This window comes from Chanodichthys erythropterus, chromosome 9, assembly GCF_024489055.1.
Source record: "Chanodichthys erythropterus isolate Z2021 chromosome 9, ASM2448905v1, whole genome shotgun sequence".
NCBI classification, from domain to species: Eukaryota; Metazoa; Chordata; class Actinopteri; order Cypriniformes; family Xenocyprididae; genus Chanodichthys; species Chanodichthys erythropterus.
Window position 1 is genome coordinate 18,859,731 of NC_090229.1, and position 26,531 is coordinate 18,886,261.

Consider the following 26,531-nt stretch of genomic DNA (forward strand, 5'->3'; position numbering starts at 1 on the left):
TCAAAGATTCATCACCTAAAATTATTCACTGTGTCCACTAATTAGTTTTTGAAGTTCCCAGAAGGATCATGACGTTTGAGCATAACCAGAGCATAACCACTATTCATAATCTTTTTTTATTATTGTTTAATTATCAGGGAGAATTTTTTTTTATTTTATTATTATTATTTATATAAAAACAAGACAAGTCTATATTCACTGTCTTGCTGTTTGTAATAGGCCAGATCCAAATCATAATGTTTACAAGACACACAATTCTGTTCAGTTTATAGTATTATGAGTTATATAAAAAGTTGTATTATTTTTATTTAAAGTTAAGTTTATTTATACTATATAATAATAAGAATGATGATGACTATTTTATGATTAAAAATCAACATTTTGGTTTATTAACATTTTAATGTTTTTGCCTGAAGCACATAATGAATAGCAATGTCTGAGGCAAAAAAAAAAAAAATTCTAAAAAGAAATACAATTTAATAATTCAGAGAAATTGTATTCAAAACAGAATTAATTAATTATGGTTATAAAGATTATAAAGAGAATGATGCAAAATGAACAGAGCAAAATGAAGAACAAAAAAAGTGCCTTGTTGAAATTTAGATATTGTCCTGATCTAATTCTGCCTGTTCACGCACATTTGCATAGACACTGAAAACAATGTGCTCTCATCCATATGATGTTTAAATCGGTAAAGATCTGAAATGACACTTAATGGAGTGTACTTCCTTTCTTTCAAACACGCAAAAAATTAGAGCTGGGTACAGACTCTCATCCCCTTCAGCAATATCTAGGGCAACTGTGAAATACTTCCTCCTCATCCTGTTAAGACATTGACAGAGTGTGGACTGACTCAACCTTCTCCAACAACATGCCTCCCAGGGAGAGCGAGGGAGTGAGCGAGTGAGAGACCAACAAGCAGAGGAGGAGGAGACAGGAACGACTGCTTCTCTCTTTTATATTTAAAGCAGTTCTCCTTTATATTTAAAGCAGTTTTGAAGTTAATGCTGCCCTTAAGTCGGTGCCCCTAAACAGTATTATGAGCCGGATGAACAGGGAAAGTCCAAAAGACTTGCGGGATCCTGACCCCAGATCCCTGCATCCTCTCTTTATCTGCTGCATGAGGCCTGAGGCAGTGGGCTTCAGGGACACACTGACTCAGTCATGAGGAAACGTTCTGTATATGGGATTAGCCCACATCATAAAGCCTGTATGATGTAGCCCTCACTGCCTGCCAGCAGATAATGATGTGGCCCTGCTGAATATTTCAGGCTGTGGATTGCTAAGTGCTTTTTCTCAGGGGAACACTGTCGTGCGCTTTTGCTGTCTAACTGTGGCGTCATGCTCCATCTCTCCCCGGAGGAAGCACCTGGAAAAAGCACTGACCTTGATGCTAAGATGCACTTTAATTACCCTTACTACAGGGATTGACGTAAAGGGGTCATTATTCAATAATGGGACATCTGATCTCTTTTTTTCTTCTCTTTTCTCCTCTCATGATTAACAGATTACAAGTATGATGAGTATTGTGAATGTAATGATAAAAGATGTATGTGGTTTAAAGGGATGGTTAAGCGGAAAATGAACATTCTGTCGTTATTTACTCACCCTCATGCTTTTTCAAACCTGTATGACTTTTGTTGATTTTGCATTATTTTTTGAAGCTTTACAGGCCCAGTCTCCATTGACTTTCATTATTTAGAAAAAAGTGGCTAGGATATTCTTCAAAAATTCAAAAGCACAAATGAATTCTTACTGGTTTGGAAAAAGCTTTTAAAAATCTAGTTTAAAGCACATGTGGCAAGCTAGTACTGTACTCTTTATATTTAAGTAGGTTTCATTCAGTTTTGAAAAACTTTTATTTCTTTTAAAACTATATCACTCACCGGCCACTTCATTAGGTACACTTTGCTAGTAGCTGGTTTGACGTCCTTTTACCTTTCTTGGTGGTATAGATTCAACAATGTGCTGGAAATAATCATCAGAGATTTTGGTCCATATGGACATGATACCATCATGTAGTTGTGGCATATATTTTTTTCATATTTCTTTATCTATGATGCGAATCTCCTGTTCCACCACATCCCAAAGGTGCTCTACTGGATTGAGATCTGGTGACACTGGAGGCCATTTGAGTATAGTGAACTCACTGTCATGTTCAAGAAACCAGTTTGAGATGATTTGAGCTTTGTGACGTACCCCCAGTTTCACAGACAACGCTAAAGCTAGTCCTAAACTAAAATGCATGTTTGAGCTGTTGTAACTGAAAGTAACTTGTACTGACAGATCTTAAAATATGTCAGTGCCATTGTTTTGTCTCAAGATGCACACCAGTTATGTTTTTTTCTAGTGAACGTTTATGAAAGCTACTTAAATGCCCTAATTGAAATAAGGCTTAATCCTGCCTTAGGCTAAGCCCTGTCTGTGAAACCGGGCCATTGTGTGTTATCCTGCTGGAAGCAGCCATGCGAAGATTGGTACACTGTGATCATAAAGGGATAGACATGGTCAGCAACAATACTCAGGTAGGCTGTAGTGTTTAAACAATGTTTAATTGCTACTAAGGGGCCCAAAGTGTGCCAAGAAAATATCCACCACATCATTACACCAGCAGCAGAAGCCTAAACCATTGATACAAGGCAGGATGGATCCATGTTAATGGCAAATTCTGACCCTACCATCTAAATGTTGTAGAAGAAATAGAGACTCATCAGACCACACAAAGTTTTTCCAATCTTCTATTGTCCTTGTATAGCCTGTGCAAATTGTAGCCTCAGTGTCCTGCTGTTAGCTAATAGGAGTGGCACCCCTGGTGTGGTCTTGGTTGTAAAGAGTGATTTTTTTTGAGTTGCTGTTGCCTTTCTATCAGCTCAAACCAGTCTGGCAAGTCTCCTCTGATACAAGGCAACAAGGCATTTATTTATTTATTTATTTATACTCACAGAACTGCCTCTCACTGGATGATGGATGTGTTCTCTTTTTCGGACCATTCTCTGTAAACCTTAGATATGGTTTTGTGTAAAAAATCCCAGTAGATCAGCAGTTTCTGAAATACTCTGACCAGCCTGTCTGGCACCAACAACCATATTCAAAGTCACTTGAGGTGCAGTTTGAACTTCAGCAGGTCATCTTGCCCATGGCTGAATCCGAAATCGCCACCTCATTCACTATTCCCTACATAAGTTCACTAATACAGTTCATTTGAAGGAGTGACTAAAAACGAGTGAGTGAACAGTTTGCATAGTTTGTGCTTGCTGTTTAAAAATAATTTGAAACTTAGCGAGATGCAGGAATTCATTCGGCACGTGACTCTCACAATTCATTATGGGTATTCTTTAGCCACTGAGCATACATCAATTGTATACTCATTATTGCTGGGCATTGTGGGATTGAATGAGTGCACTCGATAATGTCCACTAAGGTTTCGGACAACACTAAAAATGGCTGTTAGTGCCCTATTTAAGGGTATAGGGGGTGATTTCAGACACATGGCATGTCTATATGCCTGAATGCATTGAGTTGCTGCCATGTGATTGTCTGATCAGATTTTTGCATTAACAAGCAGTTGAAAAGGTTTAACCAAGAAAGTGGCTGGTTAGTGTGCATGTGTGTGTGAGTATGAGTCCAAAGTCATGTAATGGGGAGGGTTAGGAAAAGACCTGGCGACCTATTCCCGAAAAATCATCGCCAAGAAAATTCATGGACAGTCTCTCACGTATGGCAGAATCACCAAGAGTTGGATACAACTGAAATGATATTTGAAAAGACTTACCGACCTTGATACAGTCTGTCCTCTTGATGACATAATTCCCTCTTTATGACAGTGAACTGACAGAGAAAAGCTTTCCAATTATTAATAAGCATCCCAAAAATATCAATAAATTGAAATTAAAAACATGCTAGTCACAAAAGCTGTGCATTCAAGTCACAAGAGGGCTGGAAGGACACATGATTCCTGCCTTTTTGTCCAGCACAGATAGTCTTGGGCATTACATTGAAGAATGGAGAAGCAAATAGCCATGTATCTTTCTGATATATGACTCCTTTCACGTTCGATTTTCAGAGTAGGCACTGAATCAACAGTATTCTTAGCTTTTTGAATGAAAACACTTGTCGCTTTCACACTTTTGCTTGACCTTTAGAAAAGTAGACGCAGCACCTGTGGCACAAACTAGCTTTTTTCTGACGGCTTCATCAGCACCTGGTAATTACCAGCAGGCAGCAGAGGAGCCTGCGGTGATCAAAGCCTCAGACACAGAAGAAAGGAGGAAAAGGAGAGAGAGTGAGAGAAAAAGAGAGAGAAACAACTGGCAAGTCCAGGCACTGAGGTATGAAGAGGTGAGGACACTATGGACTCGTTGTGTTAATCCGGCTGGAGCAGGAACATGGGAATGTGCTGATCCACAGAGGCATGGAACGGCACTGTCTGAGGTAATCCTCTGGTTTACATGCTGTAATTCTATTGGAAGACTGCAGGAGGGCACACTGGGGGTCTGTTCTAGAACCTGCGACCACAGCCTTCAATACACCTCACCTCATACCCTTTTTTTTTTTCACGTGCCTGGAGATGCTGAAGTTACAGTAAAACATGACTTGGTGCCGCTCAAGCACAAAACGGTCTTGCCGAGCACACACTGATACCAAGACGACGAAGAGGAAGTAAGTAGACGAGGACGACCCCTACAAACTATTCCTGCGTCTCAATCACCTCCCTAGTGTAATGATTGAGGCAAATCAGACACAATTATTGGTTAGTTAACCAATAGTTTTAAGCTCACTCTGGAGTCTGTCCCCATCCCCCGGGAAGTTTTCAGTTACAAGTTTTTGCACTGAGGAATGTGGTGGCCGCATGGAGAGCAGAGTAGAGACACAGAAAATCTGCATCTTCCCTGCATTTTCCACACAGAACACAGACTCTATGGCATTAATGTATAGACAGACTGTGCTATAAATGAATCCTTCTCAGGAAATGGTATCCATTATTACTGTTGTTGTATTGTACTCATTGTATTTACATGTTTGATGATTGTTAAATGTTATGACCTGTGCGGTAACTTCAATCATGCCATGTTTAGTGTCTATACGTTCGTATCGCAATGATTTAAATGCTTGTGTATGTGGTATGTCCATACCTGTGCAACACAGGAGTATTACAAGACTCTTTAATAGTTTTATTCAAAGACTCAGCTTGTTAATCTACTTGGTCATAAAAGCCCTGTCAAGGGGTGTGTGTTGTCACCCGGAAATACAACATCTTCATTGGCCCCCATCATTCCTAAGAATTTGGACTTTGACCAGAGGTTAAAAGCCAGCGAACCATGCCACTCCCCTCTCTTTTTCCTTGCTTCTGGACGACCGAACAGGTCTCCTTGCGTCTGGCCTCTCTAGGCCCGGCCGCAAGGCTGGTAGGCCCCTGGCCTACAACACCCAGCCATGTGCTCATCACCCAACAGACTGGCAACAACTTCAGACGATAACCTCAAGAGTTATCTTCAACCTGCAGATCCAACGCTCCTCAGCCTAAAGGCATCTTGCAAGTATCGTACATTTTAATGCTAAACAGCGATTTAGTATTGATTTGTAAGACTTACCTTTGCTATTGCTAAAAGAAACTGATGAGTCCTTTCCAGATTGCCTTTGACATTTCATGTAGCTCTAGTAACAGCATCTCTTCCGGTTCAACTCTATCATTACTCATTTTGACTTGTGTATGTGTGACCCTTTGTGTATGTTATGTTACGTGTTTGTTAGTTTTGTTATGTGTTTGTGTTATGTGTTTGTGTTAGTTAATAAAGATTGTGCACAAGACATGTTTGGTTCTGACTCCGTCTGCTAATGAATTGCCTCTTAAGTGATAGATCCGGACTACGTGCTCTGAGTAGTACAGTACAATAAGAAATATTATTCTTCCATAACTTGGAAATTAACATTTCTTAGAATTAATAAACAATCAACGCTGAGCGTTCACTGGACGAACAGGTTAACTGATTGTAATATTAATTTTAATGTAGCTATGTCCAGTTAATCTGATTAACGGATTTGCATATTCATAATTAATCATAATTAATAATCATAATGAGTTATGAATAATTATTAATATTTCCCCTTTGAGTTAATTTTCGCTACACTAGCTTCCTAGGTAGTGTTTCAGTATATCTTCTAAATGAATGTGGCCAACTCCCTGATCAGTGCCCTGACTACTGTACTAGGGAGAGCTGATTGAGACGCACGCTATGGGTGCTCTGCCACTTCTTGGCCACACCAATAGATGTGTATTATTTCTGTATTTTTACAGTTTTTTTCTTTTACATTCAAGAAATATTGTTGAGAATGTCTTTTTAATAAATATGTTTATTTGCACTACCGTTCACTTGCACTACTGTCATTGTGAATTATTTGCACTACCGTTTCTGACTACCATCTCTCATATGTCATGTATATGCCATTTTATATCTGCATTTTTATCTTCTTTAACTTTACTAATATCATAAATATGTTTATTTGCACTACAAATATTCGTCCCGGTGTGTACAGGCCTTTACTGTAACAATCAGACTAAAGACGACAGGAAATCAACATGCTGGTGCTCAAGAAGCATTTCTTGTTATTATTAAAGTTGAAAACAGTTTTGCAGACCATGCTGATATAGAGCCATATCGCACTCCTACTTGTGTGATATTGCTCATATATTCATGTGTGTATTTCTATCATCTTTAGACTTTGTACTTTCTATCAAAGTCTCTTGTTCTTGGCAAAGTTCTTGGCGAAACAGCATCATAAATAAATAACGATCACAGGGGTTTGGTGACTTTTTAAAATCACCAAAAATGGATCTTTCGCTCACTACAGGTCTAAGATGTTTCCCAGTACCACAACAGATAATTGTTCCAGTGAAGTCGAGGCAGTGACAGGCAGTTCTGCTTTGAGGACTATATTTCTTTATACTGAGGGACATTCATCCTGTGGGAGAGCAAGAGATGTTTATCTCTACAACTATTCACAGCATGCAGCCACAATACAAACACTAAATACACAGCCATAAATAAATAATGAACAAAAAAGAATGATTCCAGATTTCTCTTTTAAACTTTGCACAGTATATGAAAAGAGTACAAGATCACATTACAGAGAAACGTATGATGTATTTCTGGAGAAATGCGTTATGGAGAATTCTCTTATTTAGTTTTCTGTGTAAACATCTAAGTTACATCTTGTACTTTTGTATTCGAAAATGATGTAAAACTGTCTTGTTGTTTTTCTGTATGACATTTTGGTGGAATTGTTGTTTTGAAAACATCCATAAACTTGCAATGTATTGTGGTTTTCAGAAAAATGAACCACCAAGCAATAAGATGAGGAGACATTAGTTAAAATCTTTCACACTCACAAAAAAATTCCTATATGTGTTCCACTTTAAACTCCTTTTTTATCTGCATGAATTATATATATATATATATATATATATATATATATATATATATGTATCATTCAAAAAAGGGTAAAAGAGATATTTTTTATGATGTAAGTAAACCGTGACCCCATTAATCGTGTGTTTCAAGAAAAAAAAAGATTATACTGGTGGCCTAAAAATGTCCTTTTTTTCACCTCAAAATACGTTTGATTTGACATTCTATTCAAATCATAACCCACATTCATTAATACAACTTGGATTGTGATCAAAATTTCAAAAACTCTTCTAGCCAAATTCTACATCTGGACAATAGGAACTTTAGCTTTATAGAATAAGTACATTCGCCTTTGGACAAAAAGTAATAGATCTCTGTAAAAGTCTACAAAGTGGAAGTGAGGACTGGTGTGGAAATAAATATGGGACTATAGAGAACAAAAGCGCTGCTATGCCCAGCTCTTTTCCCATATCTATTCAATCACTTCATCCTTTAACAATATGATAATACAATCCGTGTCACACATTCGGAGGAAAATATCTTTTCTACTCTTGGAAAATTGAAGAGGGGCTGCAGCTGAAAAGAGAAACCCAGGGCATTTAACACATTGGTAATCTACAGGGAGATGTCTAGTCAAAATGTGCCAAAAAAAAAAAAAAAAAAAAAAAAAAAAAAAAACATGTCTCTAAGGCAGCACAAATCAATGATAGCCTTGCTCGTTCACTCTCTCTCTCTACCTCCAGTCCTACAGGCCGAGACTGCTCCTCTCAAAGAACATCTGAATCTACCTAATGGAATGGAAAATTGGGGGAAATGGGGAGTCAGACCCGAGGGGATTTCTTTCCCCACTGTACAGTTTTCACATATTTAACATTGGCGCTTCTACAACCTACCCTTGCACGTCGGCGAACACATTAATGCACATCACCCAGTCGAAAAGGTGCCAGAGCCATTTCCGAATATTAATATAACACACTCAAAGTCATGCTGTACAACTCTGGCCATACCCTGAGGGCTGCCTTTACCTAGTCACATAACAGATCGTTCTCAACAGAGAGCTGCAAAGCATTTAAGACCTGAAACAAACTCCAAGTACTTGAACACATGCGCTTCTAGCTAAGCAAACTCAGTTGTGTGACTGTGAAGTGTGTCAATCCACAATATTGCTGCAAGCATAACCTGTCTTCATCTAAGGTCTGTTTTCTCTTTTAGGGAAGGAAGGAACAGAATTATATTAAATATGAGCTAAAGCTTACATGGTTTAGATCAGGGGTTTTCAAACCTGTCCTGGAGGACCTCCAGCACTGTACATTTTGTATGTCTCCCTAATCTAACACACCTGACTCATCAACTCATTAGCATAGACCGCAAAACCAGGGCTGTGTCTGAAATCTCCCAGTATACTCTTAAATAGAGCACTATTTGAGGGGACAGCCATTTATAGTGGTGTCCAAAACCCGAGCGGACGTTAGAGCGCACTCATTCAATCCCACAATGTACCACAATAATAAGTGTACAACCAATGTGCGCTCAGAGGCTAGAGAATACCCATAATGCACTGTGAGAGTTGCACGTCAAATGAAGCCTGACCTGAAGCTCCCTATACCCTATATAAGGAGTGAATGAAGACGAGTGTGTGAATTTGGACACTGAGTATGCTGGAAGGGTTGCCGCTTTTGGATAGTTTGTGCTTGCCGCTTAATAATAATTTGCAACTTAGCAAACCGGCAGCTCCAGTAGTAAGATGAAAAGATTTATCTTCAACCCTGTCATGGAAACTATCCATTAAAAAATAGATGGATGGATGATTCAGCTACAGGTGCCATCTTCTGGCGAGATGCGGGAATTCATTTGGTACACCCTCACAGTGCATTATGGGTATTCTCTAACTGTTGACTGTACATCAGTTGTATACTCATTACTGCATCGCACTATGGGTTTGAATGAGTGCACTCAATAATGTGCACTATGGTTTTGGACACTACTATAAATTGCTGTCCCCTCAATTAGTGCCCTATTTAAGGGTATGGGGGTGATTTCGGACACCAAATGTGCAATGCTGGGGGTGCTCCAGGACAGGTTTAGATAGCCAGCTAAATAACATCTGAACTACTGGCACACACATTTGAAGGTAACCTCAATCCATCAGATTAACCTGCTTGGAAAAACTGACAAAGAATTTTCCACCACTGCTGAAAATTCAGCTTTACCTTCACAGGAATAAATTACATTATAAAATATACAGTAACTAGAAAACAGTTATTTTAAATTGTAACAACATTTCACAATATTACTGTTTTTACTATATATCTGATCAAATAAATGCAGCCTTGGCAAGCATTAGAGAGACTTCCTTTAAAAACACTAACAAAAATCTTACTGACCCCAAACTTTTGGCAATGTATGTTTTTATGCTAATGATGTAGCAGCTGTTAGAAACCACATATGTAAGGTTTTACTACCTTGGTGCTTGCTGATGGTCATACATAGTTGATGAGTGGCTGATGCTGATGGGATGTTAAGCTGGCTAGTAACAGACTTCCCTACCTCTTCCATAGACTTCCATTCATAATGACATCTGTCTAGCCTCTTCTTTTTCGCTACACATTTTCCCACCTCTTCCAGCTCAGTGAACTCACATTAGCACAAACTCCATCGCATATTCCCTACTGATTGCCTGACCTGTGCTCTAATATGTTTTCAATGAAGGCAAAAACAAAAGAATATTTTGTATCCCAGCAGGGATGATTAGCCAAAAAGGCTAATCGAGCAATTACGCCACAGTGAAGCTTTTAGATGTTTTGATATATAGAGAGGTGAGCCGAATGTAGCCAATGGATTTAATGATGTGGAAAACTAATTCTTGCATGGTGGTAAAACTAATTATGACAGACTGCTTTGAACCATTATAATGGAGATATGGACACAGTACATCAACATATTGGTGTATACACAGTTGGGTCCAAAAATGTTTTTGAAAATATAGGACTCAGTATCTAATTTTTAGTTGGCGATAAGCAACATTTTATGATCTTTAAGAATTTAAATCAAATTTAATTTATTAATTTAAATCAGATTTAAATCAATAAATCAATTTTTTTTATTTACATGTAACTGGTCACTCAAATTGTAATTCATATAATATCATTTATATCAAATCAAACACATTTTCACTAGCCAGCATGGTAATTTCTGAATAGAAGACTAGAAGAATATAAAACAGGATGTTGTAATGTGGACATCACTCATTACCCTGGAGTCACCTTCACACCAATTAGACCAGTAACAAGTCTATGTTAGGAACAAAAGCCATTAAAAGCCTGTTCAAAAGGGACTGATAATGCTCTGGACAACTGACCATATGAAAAGAGAGCAAGGGTTGTACGATCCCTTACGATACTGTAAAACTGTGGAGTGAAAAACTACAAAATTCTTTCAGAAAGACGCTCAAGTGTGTTTTCTGAGATTTTCAGCAGGCTGGAAGAACATCCCCCTCGCAGGAGGTAGCTGAGATAACTACTGATAATGTGTTAGCAGGCAGTCACATTAAACAGGTTTTGTTTTCTGGTCAATGTCAACAAGTGTGGAAGCACATATTGTGCATGTCTGGTTACACAGCAGTTAATTGGAGAGATGTTTAAAACACAAGTGGCTTAAACATATGTACACTACTTGTGAAGAACAGGCCTTCTGTCTATACTATGCGTTTGCATTTTATCAAGCAGTGTAAATACACATTATTCACTGTAAAAGAAATGCACGAGAACCTATAAAGAGGGACTAAAATGGCACAGATCAGTTCTTAATTAGTATATGACATATTTAAACATCTTTAAAACAAGACAAATTTACTTAAGCCAAATTGAGACTGAATAAGACTTGATAGTTGATACTTGATAGTTTTTGAGATTTCATACATTTTGAATTTTTTATTTTTCTCACCACATTCAGGGCTGTTTTGGCAGCAAAAGGGGGACCAACAAAATATTAGGAAGGTGATCATAACGTTATGCCTGATCGGCGTATATTAGGGGTGTAATGGTACATATATTCATCTTGAACCATCAAGGTATGGACGTCACAGCTACAGTCAATCACAGGCGATCCACAATACAATCCAGAAGGGGGTGTGTGAGGTAATGCAATGCTGTTTGCTAACCGCCACAACAGAAAAAAGAGCAGAAGAAGAGACGTGTCACCTATCTGAAAGATTGGGACAGTATTGCTTCAAGAAAGTTTAGAATTTTCACAAAATGAAGGGGTTTGAATATATATATATATATATATATATATATATATATATATATATATATATATATATATATATATATATATATATATATATATATATATATTTTTTTTTTTTTAAATAGAGACAGAGATGGATGGATGGATGTATGGATAGATAAATGTTATTTTATATTTTATATTGTTGATTCATGTGCTTTTCCAGCAGTAGTGTGCAGAACCTATTATAAAAAGCATTGCTTCTGAAGCAATTATCCACTCTGATAAAAGAAACTTGCTTAATGTAATTACTTTGTACTTAAAAGATTCATTTCATCTTTTGGAAGTGCAGCACAGATCTTGTTTGTGTCAGAGACCATTATCTTTAATGAAATCTGACAATTTAATTTGTGCATGATTGCAGTAAGGTTGCAGTGAGGTTCCAGTGGTTAAGCGGAAGTGGCATCATTAAAGGACTCTAGCTTGTTGTCTGATGGTTGTCTGTGGACTTTGGAACACTGGAGTCCTCAAGGACAATCACTGACCCTCTGATTAACATCTCACTTAATCAGATCCAAGTCACTTCAGACACGCAATCTACACTATGACAAGTTTTGGTGTCTGATCTATAAAATCCTTTGGACTTGTGATTTCAAAAGGATCAACGGGAAAGAGACGAATACACCAGCCAACAACACTCACTTACTGTAATTTATAACAGGGTGTAATAAATAACTTTTCACTGACTGTTTCAAAATTGTAGAAAAGAAAGTGAAATCTCAGATGTTTGCATCCTAAATGCTTTTGTGTAACCACGGAAAATGAATAAATGACTTGCTGATCAGCAACTGACACAAATCAATTATTTCATTTATTCTAGCTAAATAAACAAGTCCAACTTATTTCTCCAGACTGGAGGAGATTGGGGTATCCCCATCCGGGAGCGTAGCCTGATCTACACATTATTCAGCTCCGAAGCTGCCGTTCTGTCATGAGCAATTGATCCACATTCCGTGGGGAAGACAGAGACAGATTAGGACCAATATTTGAATGAGCAAATACACATAAATATGACTAAAGTAATTAACGACAAACAAATGGAAAAAACTGATTAACTATCTTGCGGATCACTGGGGGAATGACTCTTATGTTACTGCTGCTTAACTACCTCCTCACTCCACCAAAGCCGAGACGAACAGACGAGCAAACAACAGAAAAACTGATAAACAATGTGTGCTGATGCACTGTGCCTCTCTGAGGGAGGCTGATGGAATTCATTAGGCTTCTGTGATTATCAATTAAAATCTAAAAGCTCTTTGAATTAAGACAATTGTGTTCCTGGAAGCGATATTGTGGGTCTGAGTGTGATGTCTCTCACCCGGCTGACTCCACGGCCACGGTCCTCTCCGTAGTTGGTGCCCAGGATCTCAAAGTGGATGTTGGGGTTGGTGCCATTGTCATTAAACTCCAGCAAGCTGGTCAGACCACTTACACCTCCCTGTAAAAAAACAAAGTGATATATTATTTAAGTGCTTCACTTTGACATGGCTTTGTCATCTAATGTAAAGTGGATAAAAATGTCTCGTTAAATGCTGTCACAAGTGCTGTGTGTAATTTCCACACCACTAGTGGTACCACAAAGAACTACAGAAATAATTAAAGCAGTAACACACTTCACCCATCAGCCAGGAAGTCCCGCTCCAAAGCCGCACCGCTGGTTAAGTCAATGTTGTTGTGTCGGACCAAGTCAGACAACTCAAACAAACTGAACAGAATGTGATTCTGTTTGGTGTTACCATGGAGGTCTTTAATACATGGAGAAAGTGTTTATGCTGTGTTTTTTTTTAAATATTGCTGAAATTCCAATAATAATTATAATATTATACACTACTGCTAAAAGGTTTGAGGTCAGTGTTTTCTTGAAAGAAATTAAAGGATTAGTTCACTTTCAAATGAAAATTATTGTCTAGCTTTGTTTATATGTAACCCGCTTTTGGTGTCAGTGTCTATAGTCAAGTCAAGTCAAGTCAAGCCACATCTTTGTTTTTGTTCATGTTTTTGCTCATGTTATGGATTATTATTATTAAAGCTGCACTTGGGTTCTCACTACACTCGCCTCCAGTGGACTCTGTTACACTAATCATCTTGTAATGAATGTCATTGTAGTTCTACTTTCTGAGTATGAATTATCACATCGTTAGCCTCATAGCATAATTGCCCAGATCATATTTCAAAGACAGATATCACAATTTGGCCAAAAATCGACTTTTATGCTATGAGGCTAATGATATGCAGTAAAAGACAACAATACTCAAGTACTGTAAAAGCTTTTGCTACTAACTCAACTGACTGACTGTATGATTTCAGTCTCTTCAGATCTTACTGTACATGATTTATGAGCTTCTACAACTTTTGACCTCCTAACTGAACTCCTTTCCACAAACTTATCATAGAAATAAAAACAATATAAATAAAAATGTTAACACTTGACAATAAGGTCTCATTTATTAACAATAATATATTTACCAACATCAACTAACAATGAGCAATATATTTGCTACATTATTTATTAATCTTTGTTTATGTTAGTTAATAAAAATAGTCATTCATTGTTAGTTCAGGATAGTTCACAGTACATTAACTAATGTTAACAAATGAAACCTTATTGTTTGTGCTTAATTAGATTAAGAGAAAACTATTATTAATTTTTATGGAAACACTTTACAATAAGTGCAACCATAATCACACTCTCTCAATATTCAAAGTGCAAATAAGACCAAATTTTTCTTTGATACAGAGCTAAGAGATAGTTACAACTACACTGCCCAGCCTAAAACAGCTTTCATATTGAGAGATATCTGTATTCATCAGGGAGCCGCTTTCAAAATGTGGGGTATTGACATCGCGCTTGAATGCGCCCTCGCGTTTACTTTCACTTTCGTGAACGCACATACTCTGTAAATATGGAGCGGCGGTGACTGTTATCCAACTGAATTAAATGTTTTTATTTAAATACAAAGCAAAACGACAGTGGAGGCGTAATGTAAACGTGGCATGGCATATTCTTTCCTAATCATCCTAACCACTCTATCATGGCAATACCACAAGACTACTTTTTGCCTCAACGAGAAATCTTGTCACATTTTAGTCCCTTGTCACGAGATCTCGTCACACCCCTAATAAATACAGTAACAAATGTATTGCACATTGTTATTGAATGTTAGTTAACAATAACTAATGATAACAAATAAGACCTTATTGTAAGGTGTTACCAAATGATTTCTGAAGGATCATATGAAACTGGAGTAATGGCTACAGAAAAATTCAATTTTTTTCCATATTTTCAAATAGGTAACTGTTGCAATACTGTATTTTTCAAATAAATGCAGCCTTGGTCAGCATTAAAAAAACAGTTGTGTAACATTAAATAAAATTCTAATAATGCTAATCTCTGGCACTGAATTTGCATACTTCATCTTTAAGTCATCATCATCATTATATAAACATATCACAAGCATATTTTGTCATAAATGGCAAAATAATCTCTTAAATGGCTCAGAGCATGACAGTGGTTAGTATCACATGGTGGGCCTCATGCGGCAGATGCATGTTTTGTGATATTTGCTGATCATGCCCCTCTTGTCCCAGCCATTTCCTCCCATTTCAACTATCTCTATGAATAAAAATGGCAAAAGGACCTGACTCTTGTCCTCCCCCATTTTCCATCCTCTCTTCATTAGCACCACTCATTTGAACTCCAAAGCATCATTCCAGTAAAAATCCTCAGCCCTTCCTAAAGCCGAGTTCAGACTGCATGATTTTAGCCCCAATTTTGGCTCGCCGACAGGTTTTGAGAAATCGCCAACAAATGCCCGAAATCATAGGCAAATCGGTGCTCGTTCACGTGAGTGACAATCACGCAGTGTGAATGAGCAAAGACGCGATCTGAGAGAATCGCAGATGAGTCGCCAACGCCCGTGAGATACTTGGCATGCTAAATATCTGGACCTGTCGGTGATTCAAAATCCTGCTGTGTGAAAAGTGTTCTAACTGAAAACTACATCGGCGATGACCGACAGCCAATGAGAGAGCAAGATACAGAGCAGCGGAGGGTTCGGGGAGAAGTTATAGACCACTCTTGTTGCAGAACACACAATCCTTGTTCCTCGCGTCTCCCCAACCATTTCCTCCTCAATATTCTTCTTTTCTTTTTCTTGTTTTCGTTGCAAATCAGCGCACAGGCAATTCGTATTGCAAGCTTCTTGCGGGCTACCATTTTTAATATTAATCCCAGTCTCACGTGAGAACTCCTGTCTTGCATGTGTGATATCGCGTTGTTTCCTTGTCACGTCTCGCGTGTGTTTGGTTGTGAAACGTTGTTTGCGTGCCAGACAGAGTTGTCAGCGATTCTTCCTATTGTAAAGTCATGCAGTGTGAAACCTTCTGTCGCCGATCCATCATGCAGTGTGAACACAGCAGCGACTGAATGCTGGCCAAGATAGTCATGCAGTGTGAAAAGAACAGTGACCTGACTACTTTGAAAATCGTGCAGTCTGAACTCGTCTTAAACCGCATTCACAACATGTCCTGCACAGCGAAAACCCACATGAACAGACAAATAATTGTTGTAAATTCACTCTACCAATACCAGTGGTGACACTGAAAGAATTAGACAGCCAATTATAAAAGCTGATGAGTGCTTTCCAAATGAGTTCACCAACTGCTGCTTTGTAAAGCCGATACATACAAACTTCCCCTAATTAAGCTGTAAAGCAATGTTCCAGTCCAAACAGTCTCCCGGGAATTGAATACAAGGTCATTATGCAGCTGATGTACAGTAAAATAAGTGTGTAACACTCCGTACCATTTTAATATATTTATATATAATACATGTCTGCAGCCCATTCTCTTACACATGCCCTGGACATGAGGTTGTTAAAATCTAGGTAGATTTGAAGACGGTACGAGGCCAGTGTGTTCTAGCGGTCACCCAGTGTCTGAATAAATCGCCCTATCTGCTTTAATACGACTGTCACACAAGCAGCGGTGTGGAGGTGAGAGGTGATATCTCTACTGCAGGATGGCAGGGAGGATCAGATACATGTGAATACAGGAAGAACAGTACAACCCTCAGGGGGTAAAGCCGTTCCCCACCAAGCACAGTGTTAAACCAGCACTCAGTCACTAGGCCTATAACATAGACTGTCATCTCACTCAAGGCAGTGTGCTGTTTATGTAGCCCTACTGAAGGCAGGGAGGAGAGTTTCACTGTATCACAACATCCCCCTTTCCCACCCGGAACAAAGATAGAGACTCATTACGATCCTCAAAACCAGATAGTCATTTGGTTTCCAGTGCAAATGCATCCAAGGTCAAACTCTTACTCGATCACATCTCTTTAATCACAGCAGGGCTCACTGTTAGGCCCTTTTCTGTTGGCCTGGTCAGGTAAATTACTTTGTACTGCCAACATTTTTACAGGTCTTTAGAGTTTTAACAAATCATTTATGTGCCAAAATGCCATACCATTAAATGTTAAAAAGACAGTTCACACAAAAAGTCTGTCATTATTCACACGTCATTAAACCTGTATGACATACTTTCTTCTGTGGACCACAAGAAGGCGCATTTTAAAGAATATTCTGGGCCACTCTTTTCAATTCAATGAAACTGATTGGGAGTGGAACTGTAAAACTATAAAATGATTAGTAGTATATATGACTCGTGCACTATATTCCAAGTCTTGTGAGGCCAAACAGATAGACCAAAATTGAAGATGTTATTCACTAAAAATCTTGACGTGCCCTTGATCTGGCTGGAGTACATGAGAGAAGTGGCGATATCCAATCCATCAACGAATCATTCTTTTGAGTTAAATCTAAAAATGTATTGATCTATTTCACCAAAATGGCCTGAATGATTAATTAAAAAAGCACAAGGAGGTGTTCCGCCAAAAAAAGAAGGTTAAACGGGTTTGGAATTACATGAGGGTGAGGGGGAAGACTCATTTTCACAATTTCAACAAAATCTAATCTATGTTGGCTCTCTGGATAACTCTACCTTGGTCATATATTTAAAACAGAATTCACAACAACAATATATTTAGTACATCACATTTACGTTTGCAAGGTCAGCGGGTCATCTTTTTTAATGTTAAGCACTGTACAGTGCTGTACCTTCTTCACGGTATCCAGCATAGACTTGCCACCCTGCCACGGTTTGGAGCCCTTGCGGATGCACGAAAGACTAGCCATGCTGTGCCATTTCCTGTCCTCCAACTTCCTGTGGAAAGTGTTGGCCAGCAGCAGCACTGTATCGTAGATGTAGCGGTTGGTGATCTGACAAAATGACAAAAAACAGCAGGGAAACAAAGAAGAACAAAAAAGAGAGAGAAGAAACAGACAACGTGAGCACAGAGAGCCAGAGACACCAGATTAATATTCTCTTACAAGAAAAAGATTTATGTCTGAGTGGGTACAGCTGGGATGAAAAGTCTCTACAGTGGAAATGACAACAGGCTGCTCACATTGAACAAGCCCTGGAAGACAGTGGAGTTTAATAAGCAATAGAAAATACTCACTTAATTAAACATTATTTCTTTCTGTACATACTGCATAGGATTTAGTGTTCATGAATGACTATAGGGACAACAAATACCATGATACAATGGAACCAGGTCAATTAAAGGAAAAAAAAAAAAAAAAAAAAGATATTCTTGCCAAGGTTTTCATAAGTTGTTTACACTTACTTATGACAGTTTTGTCATAAGTAAGTGTAAACAAGCTGGACCAAAAATGGAATTGTGTCAAAATATCAGTATGGGATCTGAGCATTGAGTTTTGTAGCATAAACGCATACTGCTTTGTTTCTATTTAAGGAAAATGAGAGACACTCAGAAAAATATAGGATACTCTCCATCACCATTTGAAATTTAAGTAAACCATTCGTGACATTTTAACCACTGTATATTCACTACAATTCCAAAGTATGAGGTCAGTTTTTTTTAAAGAAATTATTTGTAGTAATTATTATTACTTCACTCATACACAAGCTTTAACACCACACTGTGTGGTGTTGGCACAAATTGGGGAGTTAATTCCGCTCTGATCGATTGCACGGCTCTGATCCAGCCCATGTGTTGTCTCTATTTTAATGAGAAGGTAATAAATAGAGTGAAGCGGTCATTAGGTTTTCAGCGTTGTTTATTAACCCGCACAGCACTGCATACTTGACACTGTATCGAGTGTCTGAGCAATTCCAAACGGTGTTGAAAAATAGCTGAGAAAAACCTCTTGCCATCAGCTTTGCTTTGCTATAATTGTCAAGAATGCAATCCGTCAGGTAAGCTATACGCATACTTTCTTTGAAAAAATAAGTTCACTAGTAGAAGCACAAAGAAAAGGCAATTCTAATTATGTTAGGAGTCACGCTCTATTGGCTCCATCAACATGCATTTGCAGGTACGCTCCACTATGAGGCTGTAATGGCTTTGAGAGCCACCAAACTAACTGCCAATTACACAGTATATATATGTACATTGGCTTCAAAGCAGAGTGGAGAATAAAACGACGGTGTCGACAGGGATGACACTTTCATCTAATGTTTCTTCCACACACAGTGGAGTTATGATGAGATCATTCTCCATTTTTCAAGGGAACGAGGTTCGACATCCCAAAACAGAACGGAAACACTAGTGGAGCTTGTATTTACACTTCCTCACTCCCACAAAACAACTCTTCGTCTACCAAGAGAATGGGTGAACAAAAAGACCGATGACCCAAAGAAGCAGATTTGACAGGGAATCCACCAGACTACCAAGTAACAGCGTTTTTATTTGTCAAGCTTTGTGGCTTTTCCCTGTCCGCTGTATTTTTTTCATCTCCAAGAGCAAAAACACAAAGGGCTTACTTATTGATTTATGTTTCATGTCTTGGACACAAAGTAAAATGGCAAACCATGCTGCAGTTTTTGGGTGGGCTGTTTTCTGGGAAGGCCATTTCATGATATAGCATTTGCAGAAGGAGTTGAGACCACTGAAGCAACAAAGCTGCCAGTGCCAAGGGGGTAAACGGACAAAGACGGGGTTAAATTCAGGGGGGAGAAGATCGGCTGACCAGGGAAATCCATTAAGTCTGTTTGAAGTGCAGGAGTTAGTGAGTCTCTCCAGGGAAGGTGATTGGTGGTTTAAAGGGAACGGGAGGTGCAAAGAGGTATTCCAAAGGGAGGATCGGATATATGTCAAGAAAGAGGGATGTGATACGCTTCGGAGCAGGGCAAAATTGGGCTCTTCCAGGTTGGACTCCTGACCACTGAGCAAAACTGAATTCTTAATGTCAAACAAGACCTGCTTATACAGTAGGCATTCAACACTACACAGAAAAGGGTCCCCGTCCCTCCATATCTAACATTCTGAAAGTATGTGCAGAATTATAATATATCTCAACATCTCTCTGCCTTTTGATAAAGTCCACATACATTTATAGTTGCTCAAAATGTATGTGGACATTAAGATAAAACATCACATAAATAAATAAATAAATAAATACACAACAATTTCCTTGTCAAATCTCCAGGTTTCAAATAATCATTTAAATATTAAGTTTTCTTCACTTACAAAGAAAATTGACATTTATTTTGAGTCTAGTATAATTTGTGTCCAATTTGACTGGCCACTTGGATTAATATTCTATGAAACATCAATAATTATGTTTTTCTCTGGAAAAAGATTTACAAAAACAATTTCAACCAAACAAACATTGTAGCCAAGATTATTTTATGAAAGTAAAAATCATTATATAGATTATTTAATCTTTTTAATTTATGTACACCAATATACAACACAATATGATTACCTCTAATGCTTTTTTACTACTGAATTAAATAAATAATAGACACTTTTAAAACATCTCTGTTAAACACTCTCACACTCATGAGTCAAAGGACAAGGAACAATAATAAAATAAAATAAAAATGTATTGGGATCATTGTGATATATCATGAATAACTGAAATATTGCCTGGCCCTGCTGAAAATATATATTTGCCTTGTTGACACCAACGTACACCCACACAACTATGAATTAATACTGAGTAGGAGCTTTGAAAATGTGTATTGATTTACTGTGCAATGTTTACCAGTATTTAATGCAGCTCAATACACATCACATCTGTTAATTTCTGTTGTCATTTGTGTACATTTACATATGGGAAAATGCATTCAGTTAGATAAATAGTAGAAAACAAGAATGGCACCCACAGGCACAGTTAAAAGAACTAAAAACCCAGAATAACAAGATTGCTAATTTTCAAACTGACATTATTCTAGTTTTCTAAGGAAGTTAGCTCAAAGGCTAATGATGACAGTTAATGGACACAATCAAAAAAGGAAATGAAGGCAAATGATTTATGATTAACTTGAATGGATATGAATAAATGTGAGTATGGGGGAATGAATCACACCTCTAACATCTGTGCCTTTGGGTCTTTGGGGTCGCAGAGGGACGTGTTGATGCGGTGGTTGCTCCTGACGCAGCGCTGGCTGGTGTTCTGCGGGAGAGGAAAGGTTTGTCTTACCAGGGTCAGGCGACCTATAGACTTCATCACCAGCTCCTGCACATCCATGTCTGAAATCTCCTGCAGCATGTGAGAGGAAAAGTGCAGAGAAAGAAAAATTTATGTAAAACGAAAAGAGATTTTCCATGTGCAGTGCTACAAAGATAAAAAGCATCTTGCTGAGAAGAGCTTCTGTTTCACACTTGAATGGAAAAGAAAGAGCAGAAGTAGGTCCAGGGAAAATATTACAATCATAACTGTCAATTCAGTAAATAAACTTTTGGTCGAGAGAAAGAAAAAAAGAGGTAGAGATTAAACAGTTCTCTAAAACTTTCTTTTCTTACTGTGCAGGCAACTGTAGATATCCTCCATCTCAATCTTACTATTCTCATAACCTCATATTTTCATAACTTTAACCCCCATTTTGCAGACAAGGCTTAAGCCAAGTCCAAGATTAAAATGCATGTTTGAGCTGATTTAACTGAAAGCAACTTGCACTTGCATATCTTCAAATATTATGTCACTGCCATTGATTTGTCTCAACATGAAAACCAGTAATGATTTTTTCTAAGGCATGTTTATAAATGTTTATAAATTTTACATTCACTTATTTTAAGTTTACTACTTAAAATATTAAAAATGAACTGTACAGAACAGGTTCACAGAATAATCCCGCTATCAGGGCCAAAATTCCTCCAAAAGTAAGAAAAATTAGTCCGATGTTAAAAAAATGTGAATGTAACTGAATTTTTTTTTTAATATTCTGTTATCTGCCAATCTCATAATGGGCTTGAATGAAAAAAACGGAATGAAGTTAAATGGGCAAATGGTGTTTTTACATGGTTATAAAGCCCTCACCACACACACACACACACACTCAAACAGGCGCACCTATCTTAGTGGGGTCTCTCCATAGGCTTAATGGTTTTTATACTGTGCAAACCATACTTCCTATCCCCCTACCCTACCCCTATCCCTAAACCTAACCATCACAGGAAACATTCTGCATTTTTACATTTTCAAAAAAACATCTTTTAGTATGTTTATTAATCCATTTCCCTCGTGGGGACCGCTGGCTGGACCCCACAACGTAGGTGATCTCAGGTTTTTATTACATTGTGGGGCCATTTGGTCCCCACAATGTAATATATGTCAGAACACACACACACACACACACACACACACACACACAGCGATCAGGCATTATATTATGACCACATTGCTAATATTGCGTTGGTCCCACTTTTGCTTGCAAAATACCCCTGACCCCTGAAGTTGTGCTGTGGTATCTGGCACCAAGATGTTAACAGCAGATCCTTTAAATTCTGTAAGTTGCGAGGTGGGGCCTCCATGGATATGGGGAAGTCAACACCTCAAACTCATTGTTGTGCTCCTTAAAACATTCCTGAACCATTTTTTCTCTATGGCAGGGTACATTATCCTGCTGAAAGAGGCCACAGCCACCAGGAAATACCATTTCCATTAAGGTGTACAGTACATGGTCTGCAAGAATGCTTAGGTAGGTGGTACGTGTCAAAGTAACATCCACATGGATGGCAGGACCCAAGGTTTCCCAGCAGAACATTGCCAAAAGCATCCCTGCTTCTTCCCATAGTGCATCCTGGTGCCATGTGTTCCCCAGGTAAGTGACACACACGCACCCGGCTATCCATGTGATGTAAAAGAAAACATGATTCATCAGACCAGGCCACCTTCTTCTATTGCTCCGTGGTCCAGTTCTGATGCTCACATGCCCACTGTTGGGTGCTTTCTGCGGTGGACGGGGTCAGCATGGGCACCCTGACTGGTCTGTAGCTATGCAGGATACGCAACAAACCGCGATGCACTGTGTTTTCTGACACCTTTCTATCAGAACCAGCATTAACTTCTTGAGCAATTTAAGCTACAGTATCTCGTCTGTTGGATCGGACCACACGGGCCAACCTTCACTTCCCACGTGCGTCAATGAGCCATGGCCGCCCATGATCCTGTCGCCGGTTCACCACTTTTCCTTCCTTGAACACTCCATAAGAGCTGCAGTTTTGGTGCAATTTGGTCCTCGTCAAACTCACTCAAATCCTTACGCTTGCCCATTTTTCCTGCTTCTAACACATCAACTTTGAGGACAAAATGTTCACTTGCTGCCTAATATATCCCATGTTGAAGAGATAATCAGTGTTATTCAGTGTTCTTGGTGTGATATATATATATATATATATATATATATATATATATATATACATACATATATACACACACACACACACACACACACACACACACACACACACATATATATATATATAGCTGAAAATTAGTTCAAGAAAAACTAATTTTGCCCCTTCATTAAAAAAGTTAATTCCTGACACTGGTACTGACACACAAACTAAACTTTCTTCCCACATGGTTAAGTTGTCCTCTCTAATCAAGTCAAGGTCAAATTCTCCAGTCTCCAGTTAGCTAAAAATTTTGTCCAATTTAAATACAAGAAACATAACTACATAAAAATCATCATTAGTATTACAATTATTCTCATGAATGGGTATTCAGAGTGCTGCCAAAAGGCAAAAAGACATGACCGTGTGTGCTCGAGTGTCCTTGCAAAGCCTTGGGAGGAATGATTGCTAATTTTAGCCCGAAGCCATCTTTTCCACAGACGGGCAGAGTGAAGTGAGCGAGCTGGGAATGATGTGATGAGAATGGACAGGGAACGTCCCCCAGTGAAGGTAGACTTCAGAGCGGCCAAGCTGTTCCCTCTGACAGCCTTCACTTTTGAATTTCATTCTCACCTGCAAAGCTGTGATTGCTGGTGACTGGCTCTCATGAAGTACGTCATTAAGTCTGAACTTGTGGCACGCCAGTGAGGAACTTACTTGAAACGTCGAAGCTGTTCAGCGTTCAATAAGATTAAAATTATAGTCGTCTACAACGCAACCTGTTATCTGAAAGGTAATTTTAAGGTTTCTGATCGGACAAATCAAAATCTAGCCTGACGCACAGTTGAACGCTGTCAAACGATGGTTGTGCTGCTGTTAATTAATGTGGTTAGAATGACGGCGGATAATGTTGGAGGCATCACGAGAGGGCATGTGAGGCCTTTATAGTGTGCTGCCCAACTTTCAAGAGCACAAGGACATTACAGACCTGAAAATACCGACACTGAGTGGCTTATTCTACCCCCGGATGACAAACACAAAGGCCCTCGATGCTTAATTAGGAGCGCTAAATTAGAATGACACAAATATGAGCCTACAGGGTTATGGCCCAATTTTAGGGTTCAGGTTTTGGCAGCTGCTTGTTTTGTCCCCTATGAGTGCTGTCAAGTAAGGCCAACCGTGAACAATGCGTGTCTATACAGGGACATGTCAAGGTAATATCATGTGCCTTTGTGTTTTAAATACGAGGACATAAAACTTTCCTCAGATGCACTAAACGCTCCACCTGCCTAAACTGGTGAGTGTTAGTAAGTTAACGGCATTAAAAGGTTATCCAAAAGGTTATTCTGATAATTCTGAAATATTCTATTACATTTATATCAGAATTTTATTAAAGGGGTTTCTTTTACTGTGTCATTTATTGTTTGAAAAACGTTTTTGGACTTTTTAAGGTGAACTCACTCTTATGTTAGTCAAAATATCTTGTGTCAGAAATGGTAATAATTTAATATTTCATGGCCATCTCTCTGTCTCTTGGAATTAAATGAGCAATTCGCATTCAAACTCATTTTCACATGCAAGTTTGCATGTGAAATGAGATACAGTGCTCTGCTGCATGTACTGTCGGGTCCAATATAACTGTCAATGCTCCATCCTGAAACATCTGCATTGCATTGAGGAAATTAAGCCATGTTTTCTTAACTTTGAAAAAAATTGCGGAGTGGCTGGTGCTACACACATCCACGAAACAGCAAATGTTTTTCCCTTATTCTTATTTGTCTCAGGAATAACAGAATCAATACAAATTCCTCCTTACTACATGACTGGGAAAGTTTCTGAACATAGAATCTAGCCGGCTTCAAACTGTTGTAATTCAGAACAAGGTGTTTTTGCAGTTTTTGGCCTGGTGAGTGAATTTGTCACAGTACCGTTTCATAGTGCACTGAAGTCTATTATTTAAAAAGACCAATAAAAAACTGATTTATATGGCTTTTTTTTTCTTTTCTTTTTTTTAAATAAAACCAGAGATGAATAGAGGTTACCATAGAGAGTGACTTTTACGCTATTGAAATAGCTATTCAGGCAGATGGGTTCAAGGTCTATGTATTCATTGTCTTCTCTTTGCTGTAGGATCATTTTGGAAAAATGCTTTATTCGTTAAGGAAAGCACTAAATTATATTGGAGCGCTATTCCCATGCTTGCCAAATCTAATTTAAATCATTGAGCTGCATTTTGTCCTTATCTGGCCACTTTCATCAGGCTCCGAATGAGCCCTTGTCCGCCTCTCACTTAGACAAATCGATATGTAAAGATGCAAATATATTCAAATGTGCTTACAAAAAGAATAAAATGTATTTCTCACAAAATTGTTAGGAGGAACCCACCTCATTTATGATGATCCAGTGACAGTCAAAAGCCACGAGATTGGTTTCCACCACCTTGAGAGAGAGAGAAAAAAAAAAAACGTTTAACCAATTAGAAACTGAATTTGGAAAGGAGTGAACTGTCCCCTCCAATCATGTGATTCATTTAGTATAAAAAGCATTGACAGCTACAAGGTTTCTATTGAACTTTTCATGATTGCTCTTCAAAAGGTTTAATAGTAGACAAGGCAAAGGTTTATGAAATGAATAAACAGAATAAAATTGACATCCATAACAGAGGCACAGTATTACAGCCTGTTTTATTTTCTCTGTCTCCATATGTATCTTAAACTACACACTTTTCTTTCCATTGTGTGTCATCGTTGCTTCTCTCTCCCCACACCAACATGACACAAAAATGAAGTACCCTTCACCAATGTTTCTCCTGCCCACTGTACCAGCACTGCATTTCATTAACCATAATTGTTTAGGTGACTGAATGTGGATGCCATAAAACATTTTGGTCATAAACAAAAGGAACAGCTGGAGAATTTGACGGCTAGAGCAGCACTAATAGTGTTTTAATCTTCCACAAACACCTAATAAAACTTTATAATTATAAGAGACAAGAGACATAACATTTTTCATCAGTTGGTACAAGATGGCTGTACTTGACAAACAGAGCTCTGTGGGTCTTGATCATTGACCGTTAGATAGGAAAGACTAGCACATTTTGCTTGTAAGTCAGGTTTTTTTTATGTCATGTGACATAAAATTCCTGTATTTATCAGCAACAAATTAATTCAGAATTAAACTGTTTATCACTA

The 26,531-nt window shown here is 38.3% G+C and overlaps 1 protein-coding gene across 1 annotated transcript in view; it reads right to left on the bottom strand.

Moving 5' to 3' along the window:
- Positions 1 to 26,531, bottom strand: part of grid2 (glutamate receptor, ionotropic, delta 2) — a 495,660-nt gene that overhangs the window by 136,354 nt on the left and 332,775 nt on the right. Inside the window, exons 5-8 of the mRNA XM_067393754.1 lie at positions 25,726 to 25,779; positions 21,092 to 21,265; positions 17,810 to 17,971; positions 13,012 to 13,131 (exon numbers count right to left, since the gene is read on the bottom strand). Of these exons, the coding sequence (XP_067249855.1) occupies positions 13,012 to 13,131; positions 17,810 to 17,971; positions 21,092 to 21,265; positions 25,726 to 25,779 (510 nt within the window). The remainder of the gene's footprint in view (positions 1 to 13,011; positions 13,132 to 17,809; positions 17,972 to 21,091; positions 21,266 to 25,725; positions 25,780 to 26,531) is intronic.